The 13754-nt window shown below is 49.6% G+C and overlaps 1 protein-coding gene across 20 annotated transcripts in view; it reads left to right on the top strand.

The window, feature by feature from the left end:
- The window catches only part of MACF1 (microtubule actin crosslinking factor 1), a 1825008-nt gene that overhangs the window by 1663770 nt on the left and 147484 nt on the right, over positions 1 to 13754 (top strand). For all 20 annotated transcript variants that reach the window (XM_069622429.1, XM_069622430.1, XM_069622431.1 and 17 more), the window contains one exon: positions 9594 to 9693. In XM_069622429.1, coding sequence (XP_069478530.1) covers positions 9594 to 9693 — 100 coding nt within the window. The remainder of the gene's footprint in view (positions 1 to 9593; positions 9694 to 13754) is intronic.

Here is a 13754-nt window from a genome sequence, read left to right as displayed (position 1 = left end):
TGCAGTGCAGGAGTCCCCACAAGTCCTCCTTCTTGTCCCCACAACTGAGGCCCAGGAACAGTAAGATCTGCAGAGATGCACAGGAACAGAGGTCATCTGCCGCACGTTTTCTTCAATGCAAAGGTACTGTACAAAGTCTGAGAGAACTTACCTCTTGTAGAGTTGCTTGCATCTTCTACCCCTCACAAGTCTAACGGCTTGTGGCCCTACATTTGATTCTTCTTTTCTTCAAAGACTTCTAAAACATTGTGCAAAGACTTTTCTACTTACCTACTGTTAGGGAGAATTCTCTCTTTAGGCTGAATTTCCTAACCTAGTGAGTCCCCCAGCAGCTTTGCTGGATTTCTGGAGTTTGTTTTTTTCTCCTGCCAAGAGTGAGACTCTTTTTCTCCCGCTCTTGGACATGATTTATGGTGTTCCTTTGACTGTTAATGTGTTTTATGGGCTATGGGGTCCTTTACTCCATAGGGTCTCATGTGTTTTTACTATGTGTGTTGCACAGCACCCTCCGTGCAGTAACACAGGGGTGTCATAGTGACACCCCACCATAGACTCCATACCCTGGGACTGACTACTGTCTCCCAGGACTAGTAAAGTCACCATTGGCTTTACTAGTCCGAAATTATGAACAGAAACCAGTACAAACCATCATATTGTGGACGGACGGGTTGGGGCAATTCGATTGCCCCAGGGTCTGTTAGTCGAGGGGGCACGTCTCCGTCCCCCCTGATCGAGTTTTGGCTGGTGGCAGTGGATACTACTTTTTATATTCGACCGCGAATATATCCCTATGGGATTTTCCCATTATTCGAGGCTACCAACTTGAATTATTTAATTCTCATAGCCTCGAACATACCGCCGGTTTATTTATTTAATATTAATTCGCCGATTGGTATTTTTTGCCAGAACTCGATTCTAAAATGGCGTCTGTGTTCTCTTCTGTGACTCCAACCCAAGTCGAGCTCTTTGTTCCACTTTTTGGTGGGCTTCTCCACAGAAGCCTCCAAAAGTGGTGCCACTCTGTCTGGGTACCACAGAGGGTGTGGGAGGGGGTTTAGGCACCCTGGACTGAGGTACCTTGGTAACTCAAGTCGCACTCTTGTGTGATTGGCCCAAGTGGTGAGCCGGCCGGCTCACCACTTAGCATGTTTGATTGACAGCTAGGCTGAGTGAATGGGGGTGTGCTGCATAAAAGCAGGACTTTGGAGACTGGAACTTCAGAAGTCGCCACAGGACCTGAGAATCCGACGAGGGAGAAGCTGAGCCGACCTACCATGACGACACCACCGGTGGAGCACTGCGGATCCGACTCACCACTTCCCGACGACAGAGAAGATCTCCCGGCTGAAGAGGCTTCTTCCCCTGACTGGTGGGCACAACCAGTTTACCTTCTTCTCTTCGCATCCCAGGACGTCTTGTGGTCGAATTGCCCGTGCCAAGCACCCCGGCAACCGGATAGCCACTTACCACTGGACCGCGAATAAAAGGACCGCTCCTTTTACCTGAGAACTCTGCGGCTGGTTTCTTCCTTGGCAGTGCAACAGACTCCTGTCTTCCTCTCCGACGAGATCCTCTCTTCCCCCGGACGAAGCACCGACTTGCATCCGCTGCCAGGAACAACTGCCCCCGCTGGAGTATTCTCACCACTTTAAGGTACCGTGTCCGCCAGGCCTCCCTTTCTAAAGATTGCTACAAGGTAATAATAATCCCTTAACCTTCTGGACTGGGCTGGCCGCCTTTACCTTCTAACTGGTCCCTTTCTTTTGGTCCAACTCTTTTTGAACCTTTGCAAGACTCTTGTGCACTTCAACCGTGTGACCTTGGACACATTTCGTTCTGATCCTCTTAAACTGGATCCGGCCTACTGAACTCTAATTTCACGGTTTTACTTGCCTTCCTCTCTTGTTTTGTTCTTATGAAAGTGTTGGGATATGTTTCAAATTATCTGCGTTAAGCGCTCAATGCTGTCTGAAAATAAGTGGGGCTTTACTTAAGACTTGTTTAATATTCTTATAAGGGAGTGTATATCTTTTAGTGACCGTGTTTTTGAATTGCTTACTATTAGTGCCTGTGTGTTTTTCTAGATGTGGTTTTTAAATAAATAATTATATCTCGTTTACACCAAGCCCTGCTCAGTGTTTACTTGTTCTACTGTGTTCTTTTGACCTATTGTGAATACTCTGTATACTGCCTAACTCTTCTTGAGGGAAGTCTGACTGCTCAGCCACAGTTACCAAGTGAATCTGTGTGGTACAGACTGCTACCAAGTGGGTTTACTGCCAAACACCTGTAGTCTTAAATCTTTTGCAGTGGTCCCAGAGGGAACTGCACAGGTTTCTGCCTAACACCTACCAGAAATGCTTCATCCTATATAAGACTTTTTCCCATTGACTTTGGCCTAATCTGTTATACTGAATGACTCTGTTGTGGGGATCCAATAGTATTTGCCTGCTTAAGAATATTCATGGTCTCTTGTTGTTCTAATAACCTTTTCCTTTTACCATCTATAACAGTATTCTGAATGCAAACAGTAAGATATTAATGTCCCAAGCACCCTAGCTATTGAAGTCACCTGAGTGTGTAGGTTGTGTCTGTGGGCCATCCCAAAAGGGTCTTTACTGATTTAGAAGCTAAGAGTGTACAGTATTGAAGTGTATTTGTGTGTTACTATTATATTGCTCCCTTCTGAAGAAGGCTTATTTTAACTGACGGATAAATACATTAATAATGGTTTATTCAAGAAACCTTGAGTGTAAGAGTTTATTTGAATACCTGTCACTGTGAATCTCTGTGTAACTCCCCTACAGCTCATAGTTCCCCTCTTGAGATAAGCCTGGCTGCTCAACACGCTAACAAAACTGTGTAGTACAAGCTTATACCAAAGGTTGGGTTTCCTATACCTGTAGTCATAGTTGTTTGTAGTGTTCCTAGAAGGTACTGCATACAAACTTGTGCCTGGCGCCAGTGGCGGCCCCTCTACAACTACAAGGGATTCATGTGTATCCTTACCTGGATGACAGGCTCATCTGGGCCAAGTCGAGGGACATCGGCCATCGACCACACAGCAAAGACCGTCCGGCTGCTGACGGAACTGGGGTTCTCTGTGAATTATACCAAATCCTGCTTGACTTCATCGCAAGATGCGCTGTTCCTGGGGTCCAGGCTCGACACGGTGTCCTGCCTGGCGGCACAGTCAGAGCAGAGGATTGCGGCCATCTTGGGCAAGGTGCAATAGCTGTGTGGTCTGAAGATCGCCAGGGTGAGGACATCAAGTCGTGACTCGGCATGATGTCGTCGTGCATATACCCGATTCGGCTCTGCAGGTGACACATCCGTCCACTCCAGGAGTTCCTCGACACCTGTTGGGTCCAGGTGTCCGGAGGCTTCCAGGACAGGAATGAGCGATAAGGTTGTGGGGTGTGCGCTCCAACATTGTCGGAAGCACAGACTTCCAGAGCCCCCGTACCAAGAAACGGTCACGACGGACGCTTCCCTGGAAGGATGGGGAGCCCATAGTGGACGTTTTCACGTCAGAGGCCTGTGGCTGCCGGAAGAGAAGATGCTGCACATCAACGTACTGGAACTACGGGCAGTGTTTTTGGCCTTCAGGCCGTTTCTGCCATCCCTCAAGGGCAAAGTGGTGAGGGTCTTCACAGACAATACCACCACAATGTTTTACATCCGGAAGCAGGGGGGCGCCAGATCCCCTGCACTCTCTAAAGAGGCGCAGGATTTGTAGCACTGGGTTGTCGCCCGGGGGATGGTCCTAATTTTGTTTCACCTTGCAGGAGTAAAGAACACCGTCGCCGACTCTCTCAGCTGGGAGCTGTGCTCTTGCCATGAGTGGGAGCTTCAGCAGGATCAAGTGGACAACCTCTTTCTCAAATGGGGCAGTTCCAAGATTGATATGTTTGCAACGGCAGCGAACACCAAGTTCCGGAGGATTGCCAGCAGGTTCCCCTAACCGGGGAGCATGGGGGATGCATTCTCCATCCCTTGGGAAGGCCTGTTTCTATACGCGTTCCCTCCATTGCCTTTACTACTTTGAGTCATCAGTCAACTCGGACGGTAACAGTGCGGGATGATCCTCATTGCACCAGCGTGGCAGAGACAGAGGTGGTACCCGGACCTTCTCAGCATGTCAGTGTCCCCTCCAGTCAAGCTGCCAGTGGTGGCGGATCTCCTCACCAGGCAAGGAGGTGCAATTCTGCACCACGACACAGGATCGCTGAACCTGAAGGCCTGGCTCCTGCAGCATTAGAGTTAGGTGGTTACGAGTTTCCGGCAGACTGCACGGTGCACCACGACACAGGATCGCTGAACCTGAAGGCCTGGCTCCTGCAGCATTAGAGTTAGGTGGTTACGAGTTTCCGGCAGACTGCACGGAGGTCTTCGCTAAGGTCAGGGCATCGTCGACTTTGAAGTGCTACAGATGCAAATGGAAGTGTTTTGTAACTTGCTGCCGATCACCAGAAATCAACCCTCTGAGGGTCACGGTCCCTCAAGTACTTCTGTATTCATTGTCATAAATCTGGAATGGCGCAAACCTCCATCAAGGTATATCTGGCAGCTATCTCCCCGCTATACCAGGTCTCTGGGATGGTCTTCACTGTGGTTGCACCCTCTAGTCCATTCATTAAGGGACCGTTCCGCTCATTCCTGCCGGTGAAGGCTCTGGCACCGGCATGGGAGCTCAACGTGGTGCTGACTAGGCTCATGGGGCCCATTCTAACCTATGCAGTTAGCTCTGCTAAAATTTCTATAGTGGAAGACAGCTTTCCTCGTGGCCATCACCTCTGCAAGAAGAGTAGGTGAGATCCAGGCCCTGTCTTGCAGGCAACCTTATTTGACTGTCCACGAGACGAGGGTGGTGCTACGGATGCACCCCTCCTTCATGCGCAAGGTTCCGTCGGAATTTCATCTCAACAAGCCCTTGGTGTTACCTGTGTTTTTTCCAACGCCTTTGTCGCCGGCTGAAAGGACTTTGCACTCACAGGATGTGGGACGAGTGCTGAAGTTTTATGTGGCCCGCACGAAGAGTTTCCGGAAAACTTCTCAGCTTTTTGTGAACTTTGGTCCTGTCAACCATGGGAAGGCCCTGTCCAAGGCTTCCATTTCCAGGTGGCTCTCCGGCTACATCACTCATCGTTATCAGTTTGGAAACCGTCCGCTGCCAGGCGTCTGAGAGCCCATTCTACCCGAGCGATAGCTGCTACGACGGCGTTCCTGTCTGGTGTGCCCCTGCTGTACATTTGCAGGGCTGCTACGTGGAGGTCGACGCACACCTTCACCAAGTTCGACTGCATCGAATGCGATTCCAGGGAGGAGTCCAGGGTCGGCCAAGCAGTGCTGCGCAACCTGTTCGCTTGAAGGTGAGCCTGGTGTGGAGGTAAGAGATTGCTTCTGTTGAGCCTTGCCACCTTCTGTGGTTGTGTAATTATGTACTGCTATGTATTCTTTATTCATGAGCATGTAAATCCATGCCAGACCCCATGCTGGAGAAGGATCAAGTTACTTACCTGTAACTGTTGTTCTCCAGCATGGGTCTGGCTTGGATTGCAAACCCTCCCGCCTACTGCTCTGCAGCTCTTATCTTGGTCCTACTGCCACTTTACGTGCTACCGTATCGGAAGATGGCTGCCTGAGGAGGGGCATAGGTAGAGGGCAGTCATTGGCTGGGGGCAGTATGACCCAGAGCTCAGTGATTGGTTTGTAGGAACAAGACAGTTTAGAAATGAAACTGAAAGTTTTTTTTTTTTTTACAGAGAATTCCCAGCATGACGACGGGAATATTCATGAGCATGTGAATCCATGCCAGATCCGTGTTGGGGAACATCAGTTACAGGTGCAAAGACTGGAGGGGGGTGTCTGTATTCCTGCTCTCTAAATGGTAGAGGAGAGGCACAGAGGACCCAAGCCAAGATTCTCTATTTGGTAGCTATGGTCGAGCAATCAAGGCCTAGCTTCTCAGGAGGTGATGCAGGCTGGTTCTTAAGTACAGTGTAGTCCCCAAGCACCCACAAAGGAATGTCCACACACTGTATTAGTTTAAACAGTCTTTATATAATTAAGGTTCAAGGTTATATACACAATCACAATAACTCACTTTGTGCTCAGTAAATCTACAATGCCAAATATATACAGTTCTAAGTGGTACCACAATTATCAGATCTCATTAAAGTGCATCAACTGTATCCTGGTCAAATGTCAAACAAATCACTTAATAAAGGTAACCAACAATAGACATAGGAGGAAAGCAGTTGGTTAGAACAATTGGCAGAATACTGGCCCCTGCCGCTAGACACAGTTCTGTGTGGAGATCCTCCCCACCTGGGCAACCTGTAAAATAAAGATACACTACAAGCCCAGTCAATATATTGTTCAATAAGGCTTATTTATAATGTTTCTACCACCCCAATGTACCTGGAATAGCAGAAATTGACAACGAGTCGCCGACGGATCCTTTTTGAGCCGCTCCCTTTAAAGCAGGAGCCACAGATCGTGGAGATCCCTCGAAGAAAGTGAACTTGGCGTTGAGGCGGCAGCTTCGGTCTCAGTGGTGCTTGTCGACGATGGAGCGAAGACGTCCTGCAAGGAAGAGGCATGCAGGGCACCTCGATGTCGATAGTTCAGGACCACAAATAGTTTGTGAAGAACTGTGGCCAGCAAAGGCATTGAGTCGTCCAGCGTCTCTATGGTCTTTGGGTGGCGGGAAACCCACCGGTGGATGCTCCTCGGCGCGTCGACGGCCTGGCCTACTCCGGTGGGATAAGGCGGGCGGCAGTGCGGACGAGCGTGTCCGTGAATCAAAAGTCTTAGGCAAAGGAGCGTTGTGGCTCCAGTCGTTGATGGCACAGCGTCAAGCAGTCCCCGCTTCTGGGCAACACGGCTTCAACGGTCCTCCAGCGGTTATAGAAAACCTGCAAATCCTGGTCGACGCCGGTGGACGGAATGTACGGTGCTTATCTTCGTTCTCCTCAGCGGTCCCCGTCTCAGGTCAGCAGCCTGTCGAGGGTCTGACTTCCAGGGAGCTTCGGCAGGTCGTCTCTTGGATCAGTCTTGACGGCTCGGCGGCTTTCGGATTTCAGATTTCAGCAAAGGGAGACAGCAGTTAACCACCTTCTTCAAGCTCGGCTTCGAGATTCAGCTTCAGTTTCAATGTCAGCTTCTGAACGATTTCTAGCAGTGAGAGGCCCCCAGATATACTAGTTGATCTCCCATTCATTCTGCTGGGTCACACTCAGGCAACCAATCATTCAGCAGTCCGTCAGCCAAGCAGGCATACAGTGCATTCAGGCCATTCTCCTCCCTCTCAGACACTCGCAAGAAGGAATGTGTATTGGGACAAGTACCCAGCCATTCAGCACTACACACTGCATTCATACCAGTTTCGGGCAGGGCTATCTCAGTCATTGTGTCACATACCAGAAACTAGACACCCACAACAAGAAGTGCATATTGGTCACACACTCCATTCACCCAGGTCCCACCCACAGGGTGTACCCACAACATACAGTCACTGGGAAGGCTCCAGCCAGTCTGGCCTGGACTTCACAACACCACCAGATATGGAACTTCCACCCAACAGCCAGTCAGGGGGAAGGGACAGTGTCAGGGCTTCCCAGGACTTTGGGAAAACCAGGTAAAAGGCAATAGAAAGCAAGAGGCCACAGGGGCCATCTTGTTTCCTATCAGGAATCAATTGATTCCAATGGCAGGGCCTGGGTATCCCAAAATGGAGGATACTCAGAGCACCTGTCCAATTCAGCATGGAGCTGCCACCAGCCCATACCCTGCTCTGTAGGCCACACACAGGTGCCCAAAAACATACACATGGGGCACAGGGTTGTACCCCCACTCGTGGGTGCCATAAGGGTATCCCATGGGTCTGTACACCAAACCAAAAACAGGAAGAGCTGCACTGCCAGGAGTCCCACATGGACTCCTGGGCAGAAAACAATACAGAACACAAATGAAAAAGGACTACAGGACAAGGACAGGGAGGCCCTGTCCCTCCAATGCATTCCCAGCATCACAACAGGTATGTACCGTGTTCCTTGAATGGTTTAGATAGTTGCAAAATGATGTGCTTTCATGTCAGTGGTTCGCTGATCGGGTTCCTCAAGGGTTCTAATCCTGCTCTTTGTTTAAACTGCTAGTAATATTGGCGGCCCAAATGTGGGCTCTTCAGTCTGTGCAGGTGCTGGTTCTCCCTGTGGGTACCAGTGGATATGGTAGTCTTCCGAACATGTGTTGGCTGTTTTCTCCAAGTTAGCACCCCGGGGCACTTTGGGTGTGGCCCAGACCAAGGCGTATGCAGCATGCTTTCCTGAACCCCTCATCAATATGGTAAACATACACCCAACGCATGTGATTACGCGGTTCATCACCCACTCACCTTGTTCCCCTCCTAATGTTCTCCTTCTCCCCTCATATGAACTCTTCTCCAACCTCCATTTAATGTTCTCCTTCTCCTCCCAACCCCTTGCCAACCTCCATTTAATGTTCTCCTCCTCTCCTCCCGGATCCCTTGTCTAACTTCATCTTGATGGTCTTCTATCTACTTCTGACACCTTTTTCCCACCTCCACCTGGAGCTCTCTGTCTCTTCCCCCTGACACCTTCCTCCCACGTTCAACGGATGGTTTCCTTCACTTTTTCCAGATACTAACCTCCTTATTCCAACTGACATTCTCGTTCTCCTCTTTCTTCCTCCTGACTCATTCCTCTCACCTCCACCTGTCTATCTGTTCCACTTTCCAGCTTTTGCTTGTGCCCCTTCCTCCAACTATTTCCAGTACTCCTCCAACTCCTTTCCACACCCACACTTTTCTGAATGAGTGCCTTTCTTTTATAACGCCCTGATCCCACCAGTGCTACCTACCCCAGTATAACAGCTCTCAGGTGTGCTATTTTGTGCAACTCGTATTGTGCTTGAATGTTTGTGGGTCTTCTCTATTGTTCTCCGAGTTGCACCCCCTCTTCTCAGATCCCAGCATTGTAAGTCGATATCATGTGCAATTGACAGTAAGCAATCATTCTCCCTCCTGCAGCTGCCAGTGTCCTGCTCAACAGAACCAGGACAGCCCTTACAACATCTTTCTAATGTGTATGAGAGATGTCTCTCCCTAACGATGGATGATTGCAACAAATAAATAGGCAATACTAGCTGGGGGTGGCCATTAATTCACTGTGATATTTAATTCTTGGCAATCACTGAGTCTCTTAAAAGGACAGTGTTCCCAGACAACCATATGTGGCAAGCACATGCCATGCTTACGTGGCATGGTGGGGTAGCCACAGGATACTCCCCATGCCGCACCAGCCCAGAATGACACAGATTGTGGCAGCCTCTGGTTCGTTAGGTGACACTACCATCCACGTTCAAGCTGAGGGAGGAGGCTTGGTCACAGTGGGCAGAGCCATGGTGTGGGGTTCTAGCGGGAGAGCCACACTATGAGGCTGAGGAAAGCAGACTGCCTCAGGAGGGGACAAGCTGAGGGGTGAGAGCCATGTTTTCTGGCACAGTAACAGGAAAGTAGCACCTTGCCTTGACCTCTGCACATTTTATTGACGTCTTTCTTTCTTCTACAGTCCTTCATGGAAGAAATGACACGGAAGCAGCCGGATGTAGACAAGATCACCAAGACCTACAAGAGGAAAACAACTGAGCCTGACAAGACCCGCAGCAACCGTAGGTTCCAGGCCCTAGCTATGCGTTTTCTGCTGTGCAGATGTCCCATCCTGTGACTAGCAGCGCTTTCTATAGTAAAGCCTGTGCACCCACGTGTAACACTCTTAGTATGTCTGTTAAGCAAAGGGGTAGTCTCAATCTGTGTGTCTTGCCACCATGCACTTTGGACTATTCCCAGTAGTACCAGACCATTCCCAGTGGCTCATGTAATTCCTGGTAACATTGCATGGCTCCCAGTGACATTGGACCACTTTCTCTGTCTCCTGTATTGTTAACCCCTTTTGATCTGTCTTCACACAGGGGTGTGCGGAAGCCACGTCTCTTTCTGTGCCCCCACCAGTTTTGATGCCCTGTCGCTGCTCTCATAGCTCAGCTGGCTTGGTCCTTTCAAGGCCTGCCTGTGCCCTCCACTCTGTTTTATTGCCCATGCCAATGTCCTGTTCCCGTTCCACTGCTGTTCTGGTGCCTTTTCTCACTATTGTGATGCCAATGACAATGCTCTCTCGTCAGGTGCCCCATCCGTTGCTGTGCAAGTGGCACTGCTCTCTCTGCTCAGGCGGCCCTGCGCTCTCTGCTTAGGTGGCCCAGCGTTCCCTTCGTGGGTGTGCCTTTGCTCCCTGTGCAGATGAGTCTACCCGGGGATATTGATATTTTATTTCTATTGCGCTCGTACACAAGTGTTTCAGAGTGCGACAAGGTAAGGGAGGGGAACAGGGGAGAACAAAACAACGATCTTACTAGGCCCTGTGACATTGAGAACGCGCAAGTGCATGGGGGAGGGGAAAAGTGCATGGAAGGGGGGGGAAGTGGAGAGTGTGGAGCAAAGGAGAAACGGATAAAAAATAAATAAATAATAAAGGCAACAAACAGTGGTAGTGCAGCCAGCAATTGGCAAGTGCTGGGTTTAAGGCAGCAGACAGGGTAGGTCTGATAAGTACAGGAAGAAAAAGGTGGGGGTGGGGGGCTGTATGGGTACAGATACAGACCCCAGTGCAAGGGGTGCCCCGGAGGCAGTGCAGGAGGGTGACAGGGTGAGCCGGTACCTGGGCCCGGAGGACAGAGAGTGGCCAAGTGCACGGTGCCAAGAGAGAACAGATCAGATGGGGGGAGGGGGAGCGAAGGCAGTAGCAAAGAGGAAGGTCTTGAGGTGCTTCCGGAACCGGAGATGGTTCTCCTCAAGTTTTAGAGTGGCAGGGAGGCTGTTCCAGAGGGAGGCCCCAGCCGAAGACAGAGATCTACCACAAGCTCGTTTGTTTGAAAAACGAATGACCCTGAGGGAGTTAGAGTAGCAAAGAGCTCGAGAGGGGAGGTATTTTCAGAGGGATAGCTGAAGGTATTTAGGGGAGCCCTGTTCTCTCTGCTCCGGTGGCACTGCTGTCCTTGCGCAGGTGGCTGCGCTCTCTCTGCCGGGGGTGGCCGTGCGCAGAGGTGGCCTTGGTCTCCCTGCATCGGGGTGGCCTTGCACTCCCTGCGTGGACTCTTAAGAAAGATTTTGTTTTTGCACCTTTCTTTCAACAGACTCTTATTGGACCCTCATTCTTTTATCTATGTTTTGAACCCTGTCCTGACTTCTTGGAGTTGCCAGTTTTGCTCATTCTTATAGGGAAACTGACTAGTCCCCAAGATTTATGAACTATTGCCTTGTAACAATTGCACACATCACCTTCCATCGAAGTGCAGTTAGGATGTTTTTTTTTAAATAATGGCTTCTTGGTTGCTTTGTCAATGTGCCTAAAACAAGCTGGTGATATTTTTACTGTTTTTGTGTTGTGTTACTCATGCACGTTTGCATTTACTGCAAATGGCTACTAAATGTGGCTAGCATCCTAATATGACTGTGCCACAAAGTTTTCTGCTTGTTCTTTGGCTACATTGTTTTTTGGCCGCCTTCCTCTGGTCAGGAAATGCTTAATATGGAAATCTGTGGCTTTCGTGGTCAAAGGGGCATTATGTGTCTGTGAGCCAAAGACGAAGGTTGGGACTGTCTAGTCAATCCTGACCCAAATCTTTAATGCTAGATAGTCTGTTGCTGGGCAGGTTGGATAGCGACTGGCTGTAAGAATGGTGCTGATCCCTACCATTGGTGGGCTAACTTCTAGCCTGAATTTTGAATAAAAGGAGGTTTCCTACAACTGTTCATCAGATCATCGTTGAAAGGAAGACTTCTATGAAGGCGAACAGCCCGTTGACGACCCCTGCAGCTAACCAGCATTGACTCCAGTGAAGTCCTGCTCCTCTGCCCTGATCTCAAGAAGTACTTAGTTGGTGCTTTGACCCCTGGACCGGTGGGAACAACCATTCTCGAACCCTGCTCGAGGTTTCATGCCAGCTGAGCCTTCGTAAGTGTCCCTGGACCAAACAGTGGACTGACCAGCTCACTCCTGGGCTACCTTGCTTCAACCGTCGTCGTTCCGAGCAGAGCCTTGGAACTTTGCATATCTGCATCCTGTGCCACGTGTCGCCTGATCCTGTATTTCTAGCTGCGTCACTCCAAGGGAAGCTGTACTGGCCTGCTACTGTGCTTGCCGCCTGACTATCACCTGTCGCAACCTGACCGTGTTGTCTTCCGTTAAAACACTCCTGCCCCAATCCTGTGAGGTGTCCTGAGGGGCTCTGCACTGCAGAAGTCTGTCAAGTTTAAGGCTCACCTGAGTGAGAGAGGAGAAGGAGGCGGGTGACAAACTGCAACACCTTTGCCGGAAGCAGGAGTCTTGCAGAAAAGGGCGACTCTCTCTGGTCATCACCTGGCCTGATGGATATATACCCAGGCCCGGTGACACCTGGGGCAAGCCCCTAATAGAATAGTAAAGAAAAAACAACAAGGAGGGAAAAACCTATGTCTGCAGTGGATTTCCCGTAAGTCGGTGCAGTCCAACCAGGAGGATAACTACTTCAGTGGGTAGATGGAGAATGCAGAATGCAAAGCATGCTGCAAAAACACAAATGAGGAGCGGGAGAAGAAAGAATCCAAAGAAGATATGAAAGCAGGATCAGGCAGGGAATAACAAAGGGCAGCCAAGGGAAGAGGAATCCAAGGAGGACGTCAGGAAGGGGCAGCAAGAAGGAGCACAGACCAAAAGGAAACCAAGAGCGCTGAGCTAAGGACAAGGACAACCTAAGCATTGAGATGCAGCGTTATGCTCTTGTCGCCAGCTGATATACCTTGTGCCAAGGTGTGGTGCACCTAGCGTGATGCCATGATGGAGTTGGAACGTACACAAGCTTACGGCTTGTGGCAGGCGCCATCTTGGAGAGGAGTACAGCGTATAGCGAGAGGGGAGCTTCCACCTTCCTAAATGGAGAAGCGTTGAGGGTGACAATTCATGACAGTCTTCATCTTTCCTCATTTGGGTCTTCTCCTAGAAGCTGTCTAAAACCGAATCCTGTGTACTGCAACCAACCAAAACTAAATCCAGATGCCCGAAAGTGACTTCTGCACCTACGACGTATGGGCTTCCTCAGACAGACCAAGCGCAGAAGATTGTGTCCCCAACAGAATCTGGAACGCCTGCAGTGGTCTCTTGAAGAATCTTAGTCAGGGGGTGTTTGGGAGAATACTCATAAATGTGCTAATTTCTCCCACCTTGGAGCCCTGCAGCTCTTTTGCTAAACTTTGCGACTTTGAACCTTTGATTTTTAATGTGTTTTACTCTTGTGTTCTTTGATTATTATGGAGGTTTAGACAACTCCATAGGCATCATCTTTTCATGTGTGTCACACAGCACCCTCAGTGCAGTGGCACAGGGAAGTCTTTTGGGCTCTCCCAAGGTTTAAATACCTTCTCTGGGGTAAACTACTGTTTTCCAGAGTAAGTAAAGTGAAATTGGCTTTGCTAGTCTTTTTAAATTCCTAGACCCAGCACACCCTATCTTACAATAGAGTGCTGGAGGGGTTACTCTGTGTCTAGAAACTCGTGAGGCAGTCGAATGCTACCCTTTCCTATCGAAGTGGCTGGTCGCAGTGGTTTTACAATTAACTACCATAATTTTTCCCGACCGTGAACCCCGTTAGCTAAAAATTGTGGGAGCCATGTTTTTCAAGATTAAAAAAGTAGTCCATCG

Source organism: Ambystoma mexicanum, chromosome 11, assembly GCF_040938575.1.
Source record: "Ambystoma mexicanum isolate Mex_15411 chromosome 11, UKY_AmexF1_1, whole genome shotgun sequence".
Lineage (NCBI taxonomy): Eukaryota > Metazoa > Chordata > Amphibia > Caudata > Ambystomatidae > Ambystoma > Ambystoma mexicanum.
The sequence above is the reverse complement of the archived record's forward strand: the minus strand, read 5'-3'. Positions and strand labels throughout refer to the sequence as shown.